Source organism: Rousettus aegyptiacus, unplaced genomic scaffold, assembly GCF_014176215.1.
Source record: "Rousettus aegyptiacus isolate mRouAeg1 unplaced genomic scaffold, mRouAeg1.p scaffold_m13_p_8, whole genome shotgun sequence".
Classification (NCBI taxonomy): Eukaryota; Metazoa; Chordata; class Mammalia; order Chiroptera; family Pteropodidae; genus Rousettus; species Rousettus aegyptiacus.
This window is the reverse complement of record NW_023416311.1, coordinates 86,022,494-86,045,768: the sequence shown is the minus strand read 5'-3', so window position 1 is coordinate 86,045,768 and position 23,275 is coordinate 86,022,494. Positions and strand designations below refer to the sequence as shown.

General features: G+C 33.5%; 1 protein-coding gene across 1 annotated transcript in view; it reads right to left on the bottom strand.

Moving 5' to 3' along the window:
- Window positions 1-23,275, bottom strand: part of HCN1 (hyperpolarization activated cyclic nucleotide gated potassium channel 1) — a 315,929-nt gene that overhangs the window by 70,921 nt on the left and 221,733 nt on the right. The window contains exon 4 of the mRNA XM_036225740.1: window positions 21,628-21,846. Within this exon, the coding sequence (XP_036081633.1) occupies window positions 21,628-21,846 (219 nt within the window). The remainder of the gene's footprint in view (window positions 1-21,627; window positions 21,847-23,275) is intronic.

Sequence of the window (23,275 nt, the reverse complement as noted above, 5' to 3'; positions counted from 1 at the left end):
ACTTGGTAAAGAAGTGTGACAATCATTGATTTAATTGATCATTCTGGATCATGAGTATTAACGAAATTTAATAACAGCTCCAGCTAAGCCAAGACTGGTGTAGGAGAACCTTTAGGAATGTATAATTTTAGTTCTGTATTTTGTTAAATCAAGTTTTCACATTTGTAACAACGATGACAGCAACAAATACTCTGCTAGAGGACTCAAAATCTGACTAAAAATTTTCTTTCATTGGGTGGAATTCCAACGGATGCAGCTAATTTTTACTTGGAAAAAATGAAAATGGTATGAGATTATATTTCCTTTAAAAATATAGCACTGTGGCTCTAGTTCACTGTTAACAGGGTATATTAAAATACTACAATGTGAAAAACAAAAGCTTTTTGTTCTTCAAATAGATATAAGTTTATATGAAACAACCAATTTGTCAAACATTCGATTGAAAGCAAATATATTTCTCTAATATTCTCACATAAAATGACAGATAAGAATAAAATTCCTAGAAATGAAGATAAACTTGGGATCAGCAAACTACTATAAAATAAAGGTGTTAACTGAAAAACTTGACACATTTGACTACAAATTTTCCTATCTTAAAAATAGCATTCCAACACTTTAACATTTTTCTATACTAAAGCAGATTATTTTAGTGCTTCAGATAACAGTGAGCATTTATATCTCCAACATAATATTATAGTTAAGTTAGAAAAAGTGTTTATATATAAACTGTTTCACATCTTTTCTGCAATTTACCATCAAGTGTTTGAAGAAGAGGTAACTAAAAAGTTATTAAATGAATTTAAAAAATAAATCAAATGTTGAAATAGTAGAACTTACAATATTTTTCTTGGTATTTGAAGGTTTTTATAATTACAAGTTTTTCCCCCTACAGCTGACTAATATTTGTTATTCATTATGTTCATATGCCTCTTTATTTTTTTCCAAGTACTTTCTCTACAACTCTGTTATGTCACAGAAGATTGTTAGTGACAGAACAAAGACTAGAAAAATTTCCTCTTGATTACAGAATAGTGTTTTAGGCTAAACGCAAAACACATAAAGCTGCTAAAGATAAATGCTGGTTTATGTATATACAACATAAATGAAATCAATGGCAGTTGAGTGATGACTGAGCCAAATAGGACATTTAATAACTTGGATTCTGTTTTTTATCCTTTCTATTGATGCTCTTCAAATATGTGACTTCGTTGAGGCGTTCTATGATTATCTTATTTTAATTTAAATAAATAATGAAGAGGAAAATGATATCTCAAGGCTAGAAAAGTAAGAAAAGGCTGCAGAAGTTAAGGAATACATTGAATAAGCTAATATGTGGACAATAAGCATTATTAGAAAGAATTAATGTTTTAAAAATTTAACAGATGATAATAATAGTAATGATAACATTTTTATGAAGATGCACAGTTTATAAAGAACATTTGTTCTTCCTAAGTACCACGGGAGGCAAGGCAGGGCAGACATGATGGTATTTGTATCTTCATGAAGATATTGAGACTTAGTAGGACAATAATATGCCTAAGGCCAAATAGTAATTTTACTTTGAAGCTGAGATTCTGAACCATGTCCTTCACACACAGAACATACGCCTGTATTTTCCGTGGATTATGTATTACATATTATTAATGAAACAGTGAAAATCTGTAGCAACTTTCTTTATTATTATTTTTTAAAGGCTTCCAGGTGGTACATTGTTCTGCCCAGGCTGAGAACTTCTGGTCTAAAATAAGAAAGCAACCAAGAGTCTGTAGTATGAGGAACATATGTCATATGAGGACTTGTTAAGAAAAGCAGAAATGCTATCCTGGAAAAGAAAACAGTTGAGAGGGTTTGACTTAGTGTGTTCTGCTGTCCGAGGCAGAACTAGAGACAGTGCTAGGAGCTCTAGAGAGACAGATGCCAAATTAATAGAAGCCTTGATGTTCAAAACATTTCAAAATAAATGTGTACCCTGTGAAGTTGTAACCTCCTGTCAACAAAAGTGCTCAAGCAAAAACAGACAACTGTAAATGGTGGAAATGATTAAAGCAAAAAATGAATAAATTAAGAGAGATCAGAGATCACTAATTAGGGTTTTGAGGTTGTTTTTTACTTTCTCATATGTCTTGAACTTAACTTCTATTCTTCAGTTTATGATTAGTTGAAATTTTGTGCATTTGTTACTTATTAATAATGAAAACAAATGTGTTAATTTTAAAAATGACTCTGAATTTGTCTTGTAAAATTTAAGGAAGAAATGTATTTCCATAGACTGAAGATAATGCAAATATTCATGTCCTCCTACATGATTTTTTAGGAAGGAGACAACATATGTTGGAAAGAACTTTCCCTTTGGAGACAGATCTGAATTCAAATTTCAGCTCTGTTACTTTTGGGTTACATGGCCTTGAACTAATAACTGAACTCCCGTGATCTTCTGTTTCTCCAACTAATAAAGTGGTAAAACAGAAATAATAGAAATCAAATTTGAATATTAAATGTTATTTTGCTCACTCAACTTAACTAGTTACAATTTCCTGTACTGGCACAAAGAAAGACACTTGTGAAATATGGTCACGGAAGTTCAAATATGAAAGGGCACAAAATTAGAGTTTTTATATGAACATATTAAAATTTCAAATAAAAGAGGGCATGAGGATACTTCTTTGTTCCCCAGAGATCTCAAATTTGGAGATCTCAAATTTGGAGATCTCTGTACTCCATAACTCAAACATCTTAAAAATTCTGTGATTCTAAATCATTCTCAAAACCTGTAATTTATGGCCAGAGTATACTAAATATGCTCTGAAATATGCTCTGAATAGAGCATACTGAACATAATTTAAATTGTTCTTGATGATTCATGGTAATCATTATGAATAACACTTCCTATACTATACATAGTACAGTAGTTACTGCCTGGATTTTTCCATATTTCTGTACTGCTTTTTTCTAAGATTTCTGCTTAACTTCATTTCTCATTTAAGTGGCTCCTAAGATTATAGGGCTTCTGTCTTTCCACAATATTGTCCTTGCCTACTGCTGCTGGTGTTTCTCTAGCTCCTTTTTTTGCCATCTGATCTGTTTTGTTTTGTTTTGTTTTGTTTTGTTTTTAAGCTGTAACTTTCCAAATGCTTAGGGTTTGTTTTGCTCACAATCACCTGCAACCTAATCTCTACAGCTTTAGTTGTCGGACTACCTGCTCAAACTAACCTAGAACAAAATTAATGGCTTTTGGTAAAAGCAGTTAAAGATGTTAAATGTTTAAGAAGGCAATAAATGCAACTACTCCTTATATCTATATGTTGACACCTATTCCTTAGATTCGGGGGTGGGGGTGGGGGTTAGCTTAATTACGTTTTGCTTTGTGACTGACCTCCTTGAGATTGTTGAAAATCAAGTAGCTGTATGATTGGGTGTTACTATAAATATGTAATGCCATTACAAACTAGGTTGTAGCTATGAACTCAAAACTGGTGAAAGAAAATTCCCCAAGAGGGTTATGTAGACAGATGGTATTTAATATTAAAAATAATTGTTAGAATAAGCCCTGAAAGTCAATTATACAGAACAAATAGAGTCCGATAATTGTAAGAAAGATTTCTTTGCCCTGTATCCCCAACCGGTAGTATACATTAATGAGTTACATTTATAAGGATGACCCAAAAGACAATTAAAGTGCCTTTTGTTATTGTCCAAGGGAGATTATCATGTATATAGTATAGAAGGAGACAGTCAGACCTGGAGAGTACCACCGACATGATTGCATCCAATCCTTGTATTTGACAGATGGAGAAAAGAGGCCCAGAATTTACACAAATTTCACATCTAGTTAGTAAATGTCAGGAATAAAACCAGGTGTCTGAAGAGTTAACATGCTGAGTTTTCATTATCCTCAATGCCACCATACCTTTCAGCATGATTTAGTATTATTTGATACTTTGAAAAAGATTAATTCTTGAATTAAATTTTTATAACTCTTGCTATGGTTTTAAAATTTGTATCCCCTCCCCCTCAATTCATATGTTGAAACCTAATCCCTAACATGATGGTATTGGAAGAGAGGCCTTGAGGAGATGATTTGATCTTGAGGACAGAGTCCTTATGAATGAGTGAAATTAATGTCCTTCTGTAGGTGGCCAAAGAAAGCTCCCTTGCACCTTTTGCTACATGAGATTTCAGCTAAGAACATGCCATCTACACCCAGAAAGCAGACCCTAAGAAGACACCACATCTGCCTGTGCTTCTCTTGTTCTTGGACTTCCTAGCTTCCAGAACTGTAAGAAACTAATTTCTGTTTTTTTTTATAAGCCACCATCTTATGGTATTTTGTTATAGCAGCCCAAACAGACTAAGACAGCTCTATTAACTATAATATTTAATAAATGACAACACCAATTTCCTTAACAACAGCACATAAAGAGACATTTAGAAAATGTTCCTAAAAGAAGAATTGTTCCCTTTTGGAGCAACAGCATATGTTTCCTTCTGAGCCTGAAGATGAGGATGAAGCCAGGCAACCTCAGAGCATGTTCTCCATCCCTCAGTGGTAGCTCGAGCACCTTTTTCTCCATGTGGAGCTCTATACATAATTGATGTCCGTCCATCCATCCATCCATCCATCCATCCATCCAACTATCCATTAATGTTGCAATGTTGGGTCACTGGCATCTGTTTTTTCTCTTATGTACACTTTTTAATGATATGCTTGCTCCTCTTAATCTGAAACATTACTTAGGAAAATATTCACTTAACATGACCCTTGAACTATGTATCTGAGAAGACTTTTTTTTTCCCAGAAGGTAGAACTGTAAAGATTTTACTTTCTCTGTGTTTGAAACCACATAAAAGAAATATTTCTATTTTCTCATTTGATTTTTTTCCAAGTATAAGTTAAACTTATTGAACCAGTTTAAAGGTTACTATTGTAAGAATAATAATTCATACATACAAAAGAAGAAGAAAATGATTTAATAAGAATAATAATAAGCAACAATCAGTTTGTTAAGAGTCTCGTTTAAAAAGAGATAAATCAATCTTGATTAAAGTTGAGATAAAAAAGAGAGTCTAAATTCATAATCTCAGTAGCCAAAGACGAATTATGTAGAAATCTGTTTAACTTTTATTTATTTAATTTAAGAAATATGTTAAGCACTAACTATGCAACAAAGTCATATTTCTTTGGTGCTCTAGAGATTAAATAAAATATAAAATCACTCTTTCTGGCCCCCATAGAACTTTCAATATAGTTGAAAATATTGTAAAGGCATAAAATGGCTGAGAGAAAAGAAGCCTTAACTGTAGTTAAGTCTGAAAAACAAATATTTTAAGTATAATATTAATTAATTATTTGAAATCAAATTAAATTTATTTAATTTGCTTTTTACCATGGCTCCCATGTCTCAAGTGAACTCATTCTCTAGTATAATAAGTGATCACATATTTCCAACAAACAATTGTCCAAAATAGATACAAGTAAGATTTTGTTTTATAACTATAGTTAATACCAAACAATCTATGAGACAATATTTGAAGACAGATTAATCAAAATAGCCTTACATTATGGTTTGGAAATAAAAGGAAATGGCCAGATTAAAAACATAAATGATACTATAACAAAAATAAATCAACTTTTTATAATTAACCTTAAACAACAAGGTATTTCTTGATTGTCATGAATGTCTTATGAATGATCCTATATTGTATTTGCGTTCTCAAGAAATGAATATAAATTAAAAAATCATGATTACCATAAATCCGAATGTGATCTAGGAGGAAAGCTTAAACTAACAAATATTTCCATGGAAAGCATAACAAATCTTTCCTCAAAGCATTATAAATAATCTTAAGTTCCATTTTTATTGCCATATTTGCTAATTTATTCAACTACTACTGAATAGCAGCAATATAACTCTATGTAAAATTTAATAATAAAAACAAATAGAAAAGATGGAAGTTATTTTTTGATGGGTATAGAGCTTCTGTTTGGGATAATAAAAAAGTTCCAGAAATGTATAGTGATGGTTGCATTCCATAACTTAAAAAAAGGAGTAAAATAGATTTATAAGAAACTCCTACAACTCAATAGTAAAATGAAATAAAACAACTTCTCCAAAAAAACTAATAATAATTAAAAAGCGGACTAAAGACTTGGACAGACATTTCTTCAAAGAAGAAATACAAATGGCCAAAAGGTATATGAGAAAATGATCAATGTCACTAATCGTTTGGGAAATGCAAATCAAAACCTCAATGAGATCTTACCTTGCAACTATTATCACACACACAAAACAAAACAAAGCAAAACAAAACAAAACAAAACAAAACCAGACAAACAAACAAACAAAAAAACAAGCAGTGAGGATGTGGTGAAATAGGAACTCTTGGACCCTGATGGTAGAAATGACGAATGGTGCATCTGCTATGGAAAACAGCACAGAGGTAGCTCAAAAAATTAAAAATAGAACTACTATATAACCCAACAATCCTACTTCTGGGTATTTATCCAAAAAAATTGAAACCAAGACCTTGAAGAGATATTAGCACTCCTATGTTATTGCAATACTATTTACAATAACTAAGATATAGAAATAGCCTAAATGACCATGAAAAAAAATGAATGAATTAAAAAAAGTGGTATACACGTACAATGGAATACTATGCAGCTTTAAAATAGAAGGAAATATTGTAATATGCAAGAACATGAATAAACCTTTACAGCATTATACTAAGTTAAATAATCTAGTCATAGGAAGATAAATATTGCATGATTCCAGTTAGATATCTAAAAGAATTAAGGTCATAGAAACACGGAAGAGACGAGTAGTGGCTAAGGACTGGAGAGGCATAAAGTTTCAGCTAAGCAAGATGAATAAGCGGAATAAGTTGTAGAGATCTGTTGTACAACACTGTACCTATGTCAACAATAATGTATACTCAAAAATTTATTGAAGGTAGATCTCATGTTATGTGTCCTATGCCAATAAAATAAAAATTTTAAAAAAGGACAAATAAAGAAATATATTTACGATATATTAAGTGAAAAAGCAAGAACTTGAAGAATGAATTGGAAGATTGCAAATTCATTATTTTCTGTATATATAATGGGTAGCTAGTGCATGCTAAGAAGATATTCTGGAATAATTTGTTATATTCAGGTGATGTTATGGGGACATTAATGTTCTAAACTGCTGAGTTCTGGGTTATTAAATATGTTTATAATGTGTAAAGAAAAATACAGTCAAAATGGTAAATTTTATGTTATGTATATGTATACCACCAAAAATAATAAGAAAAACTACAGAGCATAAGATTCGATGACTCTGACACCTAAGACATCTATGAAGTCCTTGTACATTGTGTGCACTTGTTAGACTTGTACCTCCTTCTACATACTATAGGTACAATAATGTTATATTTTGATGTCAGAGGATCCTAAGGAGATATTTTGTTACTTACATCACAGCAAATTTCCTGGGACTGAGATATTAAGACATCCTGCTGCTTGTTCAAAGTGAGGTTAATTCCCTTACTCTTTGTAAAACTCGAAAATATTAAATGTTATTTCCTTTTCTAGAGAAAATGGCACAGTCAAGATAAGTGTGCTGTGAGCACAGTAATTATTAGCAGCTATCTTCAGCTACACTGAATCATACAGTGTTTTCCATTAGAAGGAAGTTGTTATGATATCGCAAAGCTTTCTTCAAGGGAGCAAGGCTAGATTCCTTATGTAATTTCTTTAAATTAATTTATAGAAAAATCTTAGTAAGTATAGGATTAGCAGGTACAGAAATGAAGAACATAAACTATTAATCAGACACGTTCCCATAAAATTGTGCGCCTTTGAAGATAATTTAATATTTTTCTTAAAAAATCTCCCAGAAATTCTCAGAACTCACAGAAATTTAATCTGTGCTATAAGAACTTCAAATAAATGTCTATGGAAAACAGTAGATCCTAGCGTGTCCCTCCTATCATTGTAGAGACATCAGGACCAACATTATCTATCACTCAAATGTTCTGGTAATTGTTTAGAGATTACTATTCCGATATCTTTTGTATGTTTAATGCCACCAGCTCTTTCAAATTATTGCAACTTTTTGTACTAATTATCCTGAAAAAATAAGCAATTATAATTTTAACAGGAGTATAAATTTTAAAATTTACAACTCAGTTTAAATTCCACAAGGAACTAAGAAAACGATTAACTTTTATTCACTTAAAATAATTGGTTATTTACAGATAATGTCAAAAACCATATTTTTTCAAAAATATTTTAATATTAAAATATATATAGATTACTAACCAAAGAAGTATTTCCATATATTTCTACTCCAGAGAAAAGAATCCAATTTACACATCTGAGAAACATGTATAAAGTTGCTTGTAAAACCGATGGAATTGACCTATTTACATTCTAAAAAAGTGAATGCTCTGTATCCTGAGATAAGTTTTATAATCCATTTATACCATAGTTTCTCCAACTATTAAGTAGGAAAAATAACTCCTCTAAGAGTTCATTGGGAACTCCTGATAAATGGTTAACAGCCCCATTATGCACTCATGTTTCCCTTTAGATCTTTATGCAGTACTAGAGGTCTGCAAAGCTGCTTGCAATGACAAGCACATTTTCTTTCAGATAAATGTGAGGTTTGTGTATAAATTTGATTGATGAGTGGAATACAATATTAATAACTCTCTTAGGTACCTGAATGAAGTCTGTATTATATCAAATATAGCAAAAAAACCTGCACTTTGGAGCAATATGAAATCTGTGGGGTACTACTTTATGAAATCAATAAAAATCATGAAAATTGATTTTCTAAGGTGTAAATTCACTGTTTATAAAGCTGAAAGCGCCTAAAGTGCACTGGTAAAATACTTTTTTTAAATAAAAAGTTATTTATATTTGGAACAACGCCTGCATACAATCTAGTCCACTAAATACAAGGGCTCAACCACTAAGCAATGCCATTACCCTGCCTGTGAAAAGTTCGACCTGAGCATCACTGAGTTTTGCAAAAAAAGTGTTTATACAAATGCTACAATTTTGGAACCGTAATTTTAGCTTACAATGGGGTCTTCTGTGGATGTCATGGTCCATTTTGTAGGTTGGCAGAAAAATGCAAAGGCTGATCTGCAAAGTTCTTCTGAACATTTCATTCTTTTTAATTACCTATGCATCTCTACAAAGCATACTGGGTTGGAAAATAAGAAGGCTGTTTTGTATCTTTGCCACTCTGTTAATTAGATCTATGAAAGTAGAATATAATTTAATTTCTTTGGATCTCAGGCCTCTCACCTCAAAAATGTGAATTAATTGACAGCAAAATCATGACAAGGATAACTAAACAAAAAAAAATCTTCCTTCTTTCAACTACTGAAAACAACGACAAAATTTAACCAGCAGCTCTTAAGCTAAGAAAATGGTTACATCAACATTGTCTATATAGCATTAATTATCTGGATGATAATTTAACCATTTAATAAAGATATATTCTTAAAGATATGTTCTAATACTTGTGAGCACCATGGACACTTATTCTCAGATTACTATTTTTTAATTTTGATTCTCTAGAATCATGAAGATTCATCTTCTAATTATTAATATCTAAAACAGATGAAAAATGAGATGCTCTTTTATAATATTTTTGTAAAATAGGGTGGTCTAGAATTCTTTATGCCAGATTTTTTAGATTACTAATAGAAGGGATTATCACTGTGATTACATAAAAAATATTGGATTAATACTTTGAAGTCTACAATCTAGTCATCTGAATCATTTATAAAGAGAAAAGAGAATTGATTTGTAAGTTTAATGTCTTAAATTTTGTGATTTCTCCAACATACAACTTCCTGGAGCATGCATGACTAGGAGTCTATAATATTATTGCCAAGAAACAAGGAAGCATGAGTCATCCGATCAGTGCACAGTGTTCCAAAAAAGAAAGCTTCTAGATAATTAAAACTTTTACCCTTTCACCCTTTAAAAACATTTAAATATATTTCAAAATAATCATTCCTCAAGTCGATTATAAATTTTCCTGATATTTTAAGTAATATTTGCAATATTTTTAAAGGTGTCTTTCAGTATTTTTTAGGATTTGTGGTTTTTTTTTTTTTTTTTTGAAGTACTTAAAGTTTTGGATGAAAAATATGGAGGAATTAAATGACAAATGTAATTTTAAAAAAAAGTAAGTTTGGGTAAACTGGAAAACAATATTCCACAGTTATCATCTTTCAGAACTTTTATTTGGGCCCTATGTGCATGTTTGACAATGTTCACTGCTATAGCGGGAAGCGTGAACTGGGTATTCTCTTCTGGGCACTGCGATTGTCTGATTTGGAGCCTCCTCACCTCTTACTCACAAAATGCATTACTCCAAATTATCGTGTCTGTTGGATCATCTCAGCTTCACAGTCTGCTTGCCAGATGTCACTAACATAGAAGGAACGCTCATTGTAGTAAAAATACATTTTATAAACTGATCAAAATTTGGTGGAGACCAGACACAGGACAGGAGTCCTCCACTCACAACCCCATCTGAAAGCTACTTGTATAGATGAGATGCGGCCCAACACTGCCCTGTGCCATTTGGCTTGCTTTTTTTTTGCTGTGGAATGTGGTTTTTATCATTTTCTGTTTCCTGCTTGTAGATTTTTTTTTTTTCTGATTCCTTTCTATGCACCAACCTTTAACAGCAACACATTTGCTTCTAACATGTTGCTTTTCTGCTAAATTCAGGGGTGGAGCTTAATTAGGGAGTCATAAAAACTAGCAATCCAAACTCCAAGTAAGCAAGACATTTCTGTTAGTAACTAAAAATGTAATTCAGTACTTTCATGATCTACCTACCACTGGGAAATGAAAGAAAAAATCATAACATTAACATGAAATTCAGTATTTTATGTTCTCATTGGGGAAAAAGTTAAAATAATCTATTTTTTTTCGACTAATTTAACAGACATCTCGGATCGTCCCTAAATGTCACTTAATAAATGTCACTTCAAAATATTGAAGATGGGGATCATTTTTCATTTAATATGTTAATGCTAACTATTTAAATAGTGGCTTTTCCCTAAGTACTTAAATAACTTTCAAAATTTTAGTTCATTAATTTTAATCATGACTCGGTGAAGTAGGAGGACAGCAAGAACTCTTTTAAAATGAACCTACTAATCTACCATAATTTCACTTGGCAAAGCTTAAGCAGTAAATATAGAATATAATCATCTATCTTATATTATCATCTCAATATATGTTTGTACTCTTGAAGTAAAATAGTAGTGTAGTTAGAATAAAAAAATTGAAAAAATTTTACCTTAAAATGGTTTATACTTGCTTCATTTGTATAGCAAAAGTTCTTAAATTGTATTTCGCGTTCACATTATCAATATATTGAATTCAAAATTCTCAAGTTAGCTCATTTCATACATTATTCAGAGGGAAAATAGTCTGACTTCGCTAATCTTTATTTAAAGACACTACATTATTCCCGGTAGAGAAGACACAGTGCATAAGAAACATTATAGGTAATGGACTCCAAGTTTACCAACATATGGTTTAATGGTAGGCATGTGTTCTTTCCTCCATTTTATTCTTCTATCACATCTTGTTCTATAGATCTACCCATTCTCTAACATCTACTGTCTATAGAGTCAGACCATAATTGAAAGCCTCAATGGCTCTCCATTGCTTATCAAACCAAATACAAATGGCTTTAGGTCCTATATCTACTACTCTTTGCAAGCACTCCATGACCCATCTAAAGTGTATTGTATCCATGAAAATCCCAAGTATTTTCCTGCCTCCTCACTTTTGTTCTAGTATCTAAGGCAGAGGCCACCAGCTTCCCACCTAAATTTGTTCTCTGCCTCTTCCATATGTATAGAGTTGTTAACTGGTCTTAGAGCTGCCCAGCTAGGCTAAATCTCTCAGCTTCCTTGAGTAGTAACATTGACCAAGTTCTCATCAATGGAATGTGAGTAGAATTGATGTGGATGTCTCTCCATGTTCCTTACCTCTAGTCGTGTGCTAGAAGTCAGACAAGAACAATACTCTAGGGCAGTGGTTCTCAAAGGGTGGTCTCTAGACTGGCAGCAGAAGTACCTGAGATCTTGGAAATGCAAATTTTCAGGATCCGCCCCAGACCCAATGAATCAGAAACTCTGTAAGTGTGGCCCACGAATCTGTCTGTCGGAACAAACTCTCTAGGTGACAATGACATGTTAAAATTTAGAAGCAGTATCCTGGAGGATAGTGGAGGAACAACTTGGAAGAAACTGTTCTGAAAATGACCATCTGGATAGCATCCACTGACCTGGCCTCGCAAGAAATTTGTTTGTGAAATTATATAGTTCTTTAAGTAAGTAAGTTGTCAGATGTCTTTCTTATAGCAGCTCAGCAATTGTCCTAAAGTAGTATTTATTCAGTCTGGAGTGGCCTGTTTAATATTTCCATCTGCTAAAATTAAAATCCTACCTGGATCTTTGAGAGGTAGCACTGGCCCATCTTCCTAATGGCTAAGAATACTAGGACATTTTTTCTTTCTTTTAAATCTATTATACACATTACTGATGAACACTCTTCAAAAAACGCAAATCTAATTATGCCACTTTTCCATTTCAAGTTCTTATTAGACTCTCATAGGACTTATGCTAAAATACAACATGGTTAACTAAGCCTACGAGGTCCCATCTAGTACAACCCATGCCAATCTCTCCAGTGTTGTCCAGAGCCATTTCACTTTTCCCTCTACTCTAGTCACACTTTCCTTTTGTCTGATTAAATCACGGGAAGCATTTCCCCACCTCAGAGCTTCCTCCATGCTGCTCATTTCACTATCTTACTTCTACTCCTTCTTTAGGTCTCTTCTTAAATGTCATTTTTCTTATCCTCCACCTCCAAAGCATCTGTATAAATCAAGTCAAAGCCTTAAAATCTCCTATCAAGACTTTACATTTCCCTTCATAGCACTTACAATTTTTTTAAATAATAATTTATTGTTTCCTATGAATCTTATTAGTGGGTGTGATACCCCTTCCTCATGTCCCTACACCCACTGTAATATAAGAGGCTGGATGAGGCCAAGTACCATGTCTAGCATCCAGTATCCAGCCTGACACATACTAAGCATTCAATAATTATGCATTAAATAGATACAAATGGATTATTTGAAACTCAACTCAATGACATCTCATACCATAAGACTATTTGGGTCTTTCTTTCTTATAAAAGAATATCATTTCCAGTGGTTTTATTAACCAGAGCACCCTTATCTGCTTAAAAGGCCGTAGGTCTTGTTCCTATTTAATAAGTCTTGAGCTAATGACTCCACTTGTAAGCATTTATGAAGTGATCTATTTGATCTTGGAACCTTACAATCTAGGTTAGCAGTACATCACATCTCATGCACTGATGTGATTTATTTTCCTAAAATACACCTTCAATTATTATACCTCATTGCTAAATTTTTGCAAGGAATATCCTTTTCCTAATGTACAATCTCATCACTTCAGCATTTAAAACTATTCTTAGGTGGACTGACCATAACTTAGTCTTATTCTACACTTTCTCTAGCAAGATCTTGCTTCATTCAAACTGTGAAATTCAATATTTCCCACATATACCCACTTTCAAGCATTTGCACATTTGCTCCTGTCAGGAATCTTTTCAAAATTAGGGCTCTTTTCTGGGACATTTCTCCCATGGTGACTATCTCTGCCTGCTGGTTTTCTCTGTGTTCTTTGAGGCCCATTTCAAATAGATTCCAGTGATCCGACTAAGCAAATGCAAGTTACATACAATGATTCTTGTGGATTCTGGTCAGACTAGTGGATTCCTGATGACCAGCTTCTGCCCTGCGAATGTGCTGAATAGTATAGTTATATCTCATGACATAAGAGCGTAATTACAATACAGCAAAAACACTTGTAAAAGAACTTCAGAGAGTATATTCAAATGAAAATTCAAACACTTCTAAAAAATTAAATGTATATTAGCCAATAAGTAAAATAGTAGAAAAAAACAACTCTAGAGCCATTACAAGAAGCTGTCAGATGTGCTATAAAATGATCAATGTAAACTCTAAAGTCCTAAATGAAGGGTTGGTGAGTACAAATCTTAAGCACTTTGTACATTCCTGAAACCATGAATACCTACAATAAAGATGCAGGAAGTTTCAACATATGACAGAGAGCACTGGTACAGACAGATCACTGGATGAAAGGGGATACCATATCTCCCAGCGGGATGTATTAAAATATCAAGGCTGAAAATCAGTGATATAAGATATTTACAATTAGCAAAATGCTATTTTTTTCCTTAGTTAAATTACCAGCATCAAACCCCTCCCCCCTTTACGTGCACCTATCCTTATAACAGTACTTCCTTAATGTAAAAAACAATTTCCCAGCTGAGAATGTAAAGGATCATCATTCTGCCAGGATCCTGATATGTTAGTAGCCCAAGTGGCCACATGAAACTATCTCAGAGGCTCCACTTCGCTGTTTTCCTAGGAGAAATTCTCACAGATACTCGCTGTCCTAGGATCTCCCCGGCCTGAGAACATTTGGCAGTACTAGCACTTTGACATAACAGAGTGCATTAAATTAAGCTCCCAGGAAGAAAAAGTATATGGTTTTGCGGAATTGGAAAACTTTCCGACTAATTAAGGAACTATGTGGGAGTTGTGCTCATGACTTTCTCATTCGTAAAGGAAAAAAAAAAAGCCTTTACGAATAATGAAGAAAAGCAAGTGAAACATTTTACTGAATGCACATGGATGTAGAGCTATGTCTTCCCCTAAGAATGTTGCCAATGAAAATGAGGGTATCAAGCTATTTTTAATTTAAGCAGTGGGTCGATATGATTTTCCAAGGTCGAGATCAATATAACATCAAAGCCCCTTTGCTCTCTGAAGACAAATGCTATTATAGCCTACAAAATCAATAACCAAATTAGCAGCTCCACTGACTATATTTCTTGATATAATAAAGATAGGCTGTAAAATAAGATATAACTGTTTTTATTGTTGTTGTTGTTTTTATTTTTTCTTTTTAACTGAATAATAGTATTATTTATAAAACATGTGTCATCACTCCAGATTTTTCCTTTTTGCTCTGCCATTACTCTGGTCATAAAGATTTTTTGTTTTTGCTGTTGTTGAAGACTCAGAATTAAATGACAGCAGTGACAAAATCTTCCAACCATCTTTCTGAGACAGGGGGCTGCATCATGTCCTAAAGCAGAACATATTCCTGGTCAACCCAGTAACTAAGAAATCACTTTAACCCTGATGAAGGACACTTTGATAATATACCTTTTACTTACAGGAAAATCAATCTCAGCATTCCAGAAGGGAAAGTATATTGAAAATTCAGTTTCTAAAAAGTGATCTGTGTTTAAGCTATATACATATATACACATGCCATCACTTGTTATAATACCTGAAGCAACATGTTTATAATATTTATACAAGTAAATAAACAACATAATAAAAGTATTTAACTTAAAATTTTTAAAATTATTTTTTGAACCCAAACTGACTTTAAAGAGAATAAAACTTAAAAATAAATCTCTAGCAAAGGACGATGCAGGGGATAGAATCCAGGCACAGTCTAGCCTCTCCCTACAGCCTCCCTGCAGATCCCTCCAACCGTATCTACTCTGACTGAGCACCCTTTCCACAGACCTGGGCCAGCAGCTGTCAGTTCCTTTTGGAGGGATGACTTGAGGGATGACCTGGCCTCCCTAGGTCCCATTCCTGAGCCACTGCCATCTGTTCCATTTCTAGGACTAGGGATTGATCATATTTTCCTTGACTCCCCTGATCCATCTGGTCCCCCACTCTCACACAGGCCCTTCCAGACCTCTGTTTTTTCTAACAGGTTTCTTCGATCCCCAGTGCTACCTCCCCATGGTTCTCCTATCAGCTTTCCCAGCCCTGCCCTACTTCTCAATGTAGAACCTTCTGATTTGACTGCAGCCCTATCGGCCCCTGCTCTGGAAAGCACATAGTCCCAGCTCCCTGAGGCCCTGCTCTTTGGACCGGCTATATGGGCCACTACCAGTTGCAGCACCAGGTTTAGGGAAGGCCAGGCCCTGGGGCTTGGCAGTTGCGATGGGCTTTGTGGTCTGAAGGGGTGGCACAGCATAGTCATCAGTGGCAGGGTTGTTGGGGAGCTTATAGTCCTCTTTCTTCACCTGAACCTGGCCTCACCTCCTATCCTTGGGCTCTTGAGGCAGATCACAGAGGCCTCAGAGAGTGACTGAGGCCAGGCGCTCAGGTTCATCATAGATAGGATCCTCTTTGGGGTCCATCACGTTAGTCTTCAGCAACTCCTGCTGCACATGTTCATCATATAAGTCACAATAGAGAGGTTTCTTTAGTTATACTCCCTCTTCTGCCAGACCAAGGGTGGTGATACATATGTTTTAAAAGATGTTTCATGTATACTCAAGTGACAGTATCCAGAAAAGTTCAAATTATGACCTCTTATTCCTGTATATGTTATAATAAAGGCTGGACATCTATAAACATTCTTAATTCTCACTGTCCCGTCTGAGTACTGTTGTATCCTCAGCATCACAGTATTGACATCATTATGTATGGGGCTGCTGAAATACACATTAGCAGAGACACAGATTTTCCTTTCATGCTGCTTGCACTCCTCCTCAACAGAGAGGATATACACAATAAACAGATTACTATAGGTTGGGAGGATCAGGGAAGATGTCACAAAGGTAATGGCAGAACCTATGTAAACAGTGAAAGGGGTAAAAGTACATATTGGGGTAGGAAGAAAAGCATGGAATTTGGTTTGCTGAGAGGACAATAATTATCTGGCTGGAAATGAAGAGTTTAAAAGTTGATTTGGCACCAGTCCTCATCCACCCAAATTCTTCTTGGAGGATATTTAATCAAGAAAAAAAAAAAAAACATATTAACCATAATTACTTTATTTTAAATGACCTGAAATGTGCTTCATTGCAAATAGGATTTGAGTGCATTGAAAATGAGAGCAGACCTTGGCGCCTAGCCTTTTGTCTCTAGTTATGTCTTACACAAATTTGGAAGATTAGACTGATTAAAAAAGAAAACTGATTTCTATGGGATAAGCAATGTATGTGATTATAACCCTTCATTTACAAGGAAAAAATAAGGATCTATGATTAATTTAAACCAAGAAAAAACATTTGCCTGAATCGACTAGATTTAAAATATTCACATTTTTGATATGGTTACATAAAATTGCATAATTCAATATGGTTTCATAGTAGATATAAGTAATTTTACAGAGACTACTTATTCTAAGAGGCCTTTCATGGATAATCGTATCAACTCTTGCAGAGAAAGACAAAATTTTATTCATTTTGTTCTATTGGATAAATTTAGCATTTTAATTTCTTGTTATTAAACTGAGAATAATTAATTTAAAAAGTTTTACATAACATAAGCAAAATTTAAAGCCAAGAATAGCAATGGCTCACTGTCTTGTGTTCTACTGTTAGAAAGCACACAGTCTTTTAAAACAAATTATTCCTGCACATGCTTCGGTTTTATACACTTTGCTTCTTGGATTCAGGAAGCTATTCAGTGTACAAAGGTATTTTAGTTTGATAATTTCCGATACAATTAAAGTCATTCTTTGATCATATTCAGATTTCGCATTAAAGATCTTTCATATACATCAAGTACACCAAGGTGAGTTCAAAATCTCTTACTTTAAATTCATAATGCGTATTGTGTTAAAATTCTTGCTTAGTATAGAGGGGAAATTACACACCTAAAAGCTGCTATTATTATAATTAGTCGACAGGAAAGAGAGTGACAAGTCTAGAAATAATAGTAGGTTTCCCAGGGGTGTCCAAGGGTAAGAACTAAGATGTAGTAGTACAAAGACATAAGATAAACAAAAGTAGTTTCATTTTATGAAGACTAGATAAACTACAGATAGAGCTAGAAAATATATACATATATATATGTATGTGTATACACGTGACTTATTGGCATTGTCTATAGAGGAGGCTTTGAGAAGAGTTGAGATAAAGAAAGGTCTAAAAGTCTGCAAGATTGAGACTTATAAGAGGGTCTCTGATAAACGGGTTTACACTTGTTAATAGTGAGTTATTCAAGAATCAAGACGTGAGAGGTCTCAGTCTTATCAAAGTTCCATAGAAGTCAAAAGGTAGAGTGAGAATTTTTGTGAGGGGATTAGTGAGAGTGTTTCTTTGGAGGGAGTGATTGCTCTGCTCTGAGTCTGTTTCCCAACCCCTTCTGAGATAGGGATGTGGGAGGGCTACCTTCTGACACTTGACTTATGGAGAGAGTTTCAAAAAAAACACTTGGGGATCATTGAAATATGTTCACATAGTTGGGAGACATGGGCCTGGGCCCTGAATACTGTGTGAGAACACATAAATAGCCTGTGGACACTGGGTTCTGACTCCTGACAAGGAATTGAAGGCTAGATTCTGGCCCCTCATTGCTTTGGTAGAGGAGGTGGTGGATTGCTGAGAGATGTGTTGAGAGAGGGCAGGAGTACTTCTCTGTGGACTGGATCCAAGCCATCCAAGGGGCCAGTACTACATCATGGGTCCTATCCAAGTTCTCCCTGGCAGAACAAGGAGCCTCAGCAGAAATTAGTTATTAGGGCCTCATCTAGGGAAATGCAGGAGATGAGCTCAGAGGGGCTTACCTAAAGGGCCCCAAGGAAGTGTTGGATTTAATTATCTGCCAGACTCACCTAACTTAACATATCTAGCAGGCACATTAAAACTGCTTCTTCTCTTTCTTTTCCTTCCTCTTTCTGTCCTTTACCCTGATGATAAACAGTATCTCCTGGTAAGCTTATTACAGGGGAGAGAAGAGAGTGTATGGAGCCAGCCTACCTTTCTCGATCCTGGCTGCCAGCCCCCAAAAGCCCTAGGTAGGGTGGGAAAAGATTTAATTTGCTCAGAAAAATGACTCTCACAAAATAAAGTTAAAAGAAAAAAATTCAATTGTTTTTGGTTATTTCTGAAGTTGATCTTGATCACTATACCAGTTACAGAAACTATGCAGCTTGCTGGTAATCCAGAGCAAAGCATTGAAAGATGGACATTTTAAATGCCACACATTTCACGCCATAAATTCACTTACATCTGGGTAAAGGGGAAAATAAAGCTTTCTAAAATATAATAAAATGTAAAATATAATAGCCCATGAAATCAGCAGCATGCATTATGATTCAAGTCAAAGTATAATCTGCAATGTTGCAGTATGAAGACCATCACATATATTTTTTTTTTGGTCAAAAGAAAAAATAATAAAGGCAATGATGATGATGATGATGATAATGATGATGATGATGATAACATAGCCCTGTAAGATTATGAACATTAGTATATTATGTAGATAATAATTTCATAATTAGAGGATCTAATGCTATTGTTTGGGATGATAGAACTATTTAAGGTTGGAAGGCCCAGAGTAAACAGATTTTCCATAGGAAGGAAGAATTAAATGACTCTGAGCTTCCAAACTTATATAATGGCTTAGATGACTTTAAGTAGTCATCCAATATGGTCATTTGAGCCAAACAGTATAATAAGTGATGAACATTACAGTGTAATGTCTAGGAGTGAATTGTGGTGCCAGAGTAGGTGGGTTGAGTGTTAGTGCATTTTGAATGGTTACTATGAAAGGTTAAAGAAGTATAAATTAGTAGTTAAGAGATGGTCATGGGGATGGGGAACACAGCATAGGGAATGCGGTTAATGTAATGGCTAGGTGGAGAGCCAGAGCAATTAGGGGGATCATTTTATAAACTATATAAATATCTAACCAATGTAATGTATACTTGAAACTAATAAAATAAAATAAATAATAATAAAGAAAAAAGGTATTGAGTTTCTTTGACATCAAAAATATGGGTATATGACAGTGAAATTAATATGCACATTCATTTCTCAACATCCATGGCAGATAGTTTCAATATATCTAAAGATAAATATTAACTACAAAATAAGCAGTTCCTCAACAAGTTAAACTTATTATATGACCCCAAAATTTCACTTTTTAAGCACTTGTAAGCACTTGTAAGATCAAGAACTTCATGACTTAAATAATGACAAACATCATAACATCTTCACTTATAAATGTCTATGATTGCATTATTCGATGAATTAGATGTCTGAATTAAACTTGGCTTATATAGTAGATCTAAAATCATAGAAATGATGAATTCACTTAATATGGAATACAATGCTAATAAATAACAATCCTGGAAATTGGAGACTTGACTTTTTGTTTTCAAAAATATAGGTAGCAATGACACAGGCAAAAAGGAGGTAGAAAAAGAGCATTTTTTATAAAAAGCAATTTCAATTGAAAGGGAAAGAGACAGGATAAGAGAAACATATACTTTATTATAGCCTTATCATAAATTCCCATAAATTTAGTCCAAATTCCTTTGAGTTACAATTTTCAGTCAAAGTCACGATTGTATAAATTTTCTTCTCCATTTCTATGGGCTTTGTTCTTTACCATTTATCTGGGGGCTTTATTTTAAAATGAACCTCAAAGCAATTTGATAGTTCATCTTTTCATTACTTCGGTAATAAAATATCAACTTGCTCACTGTAAGAGTAGGTGGCAGTATAATTACCTTCAAGGGAAATAAAGTATCTTTCTCCTATTTTGTGATTACGGTGTTGAAAAATTTTGTAACTGAAATGATCTTTGGCTGTTTTGTAATTATAAGTGTAAGCTGTTATCACTCACCAGGAGAAATATTCTAGAATTGTCTGACCATTACGTTCAGAAATACTCTTTGGCAAGGTGTATACTATATACTATGTCAGGTTCGGAAGAGCCCCATACAGTAAATTATCCCTTCAGTTATGAATTATTCTTATTTATCTGTCAGAAATTTACTGAGGTTTGGTCATCAACATAAGTGTTGTCCTATTGTCCAAGGTTTAATCTCTGCCAAATTCCTTTGGCATATGGGGAAAAAATCCAATAAATAAATCATTGCATACATCTACTTTTATTCTCTTTTTAAAGAAAAGTTTAGAGCAGCGATCATTTTAATTAACAGATTGTGTAGAAGAATGCGTAATAGCAGCTGTTAATATGCATTTTTAAGACTGGAGAATGTGGTGATTTATCCAGATATAAGGGCAACATATGTTCAGCTAAGCATATGAATTGTAATATAAATTATGATTATAACCTGAGGAGAGACACAGAGGGACATGAGCAATGGCTGTTTGTCCCCATTTAATCATCTCATATCGTTTTTTAACTAAAGAAGGCTTTATACTATTTTAACTGAGAAATATGATAAAACATGAATCAAGATTCCTTAAATCAGCTTCAGACATTTTGAAACATGTAACTATTTTTTCCTGCAAATGCAAATTCAGAGTTTAAAAAAAATATTCAAGAGAGAAATTGAAAACAAATAAAAGCTATGAAGACCATCTTGAGGAAACCTCAAAATATCAAAACAGATTGTGTTTTCCAGCTTTAAACATTTCATCTCATTATATTTTCAATAGGGGAGATGGTTTAGTTATCTTGAACACTATTAATTTAGTTTACAAAATAGCTGATTGAAGATACTAGAGATAAAACAAATTACCTTTTCTTGATATTGCCGCCTTGAGGAATCCAAAGACTGGATTAAAGCTGTGGCATGGCCCACAAACATGGCGTAACAGGTGGCCCCGACAATCATGCTCAGCATAGTGATCCAGAGGTCAGACATGCTGACTGGGGCCTGGGCTCCATACCCGATGCACAGCATGTGGCTCATGGCTTTGAAGAGTGCATATGAATACTGCTTTCCCCAAGAATCATTCTGGAACAGGAGAGGAAAAAAATTGAGCCATTAAGATTGCAGAATATAAAATGAGTATGATCTGTACACAAAAGCATTATGGAACACTGAGTATGGACGAACAGCCTCGTGATGGAGCATTTACATAGGTGTTTCTCCCTAATTACTAATCAAATGACTTGATGTTTCTCAAAGCCTGCTTAGTCTACTGTTAACATATGCATTCCTAGTCAGTTTTAGGTTTGTTATTTTTAAAATGAAAATTACTTTGCAGACAATGGTGTGAGTATCACATAAAAATGCCAAGATGAATGCTGATGGGCTTATTTCAAAATTTCCTGGAAATCTGGTCATTCTCTAGTAATTCATTTGCAGGCTGAGATGAGTATTAAGCTAATGGGCCTAAGCATGGACATTTTTATCAAAACAATGATGTTTAGATTTTTAAAATCCAAATTGACATATTTGCATAGTCTTTCATTTTATATTTCTCAAGTAAAAAGACAAACACATTTTGAAATATAGGTCTGATAAATGGAAAGACTTCCCTGAAGCCCTATTTCAAGGTAATGTATATTGGAATTCAAACGTCAGAGTTGATGATGGATGAAGCTTTTTTTTTAAAAAAAAAAAATATTAAAAGTAAAATAAAATAAGCAAAATCATTTCTTGGCAAATTTTCCGGAGAAAGAAGCTGACTTCTGAGATAAGCTATTAGATGCAATTTCTGATGTCATTTCAAAACATTATTCTAAGCTCGATCATACAAAAATAAGGTGTTCAATGTATCTTATTTACCCTTTAGTAAGATTTAAAGAATTTTTTTGTTTAATTTGTACCAAACTCTCTAGCCCAAGACTTACATAATTTGTAAGGTCTAGTGAAAAATAAAAATTAGGGCATTTTATATCAAAACTTAGGAAAAAAAGGGTTAAAAATAATAATATTTAAACATTTTTCTTTCAAAAAGATTTTATTACTTATAAAACTTAATAGGATAATGGTGATAGATGAGTAACAATACCAAATGTACAAATTCCAAAAAATTATATTTTGAAATCATAATTATACATAATACAATAAACAATAATAGTATATTATTATATTATCTTGATTTACCATATAATTTTTATGGCTTAATTTTCTGCAAATTCATTTCTCAGGTCATCAAAATGTATACAATTAGCAAATTCATTTTTAATGATTAAATCAAAACTGACATCAGGTGCTTTTGGCTAATGCAAGATTACAAATAATTTTTGATACTTTTTCAGTTTTAAGAAAGATCTTTATGTTGATGCAACTGTTACTGGAGCTATTAAGAGTACTTTACAGGCTACAACATCATAGGAATAAATTTCTGATGCTATTTTAATATATAAATTTTAGAACATCTAGAGCTTATGATTCTCATGGAACAATTTTTCATTAATATATACCTTCATACAAA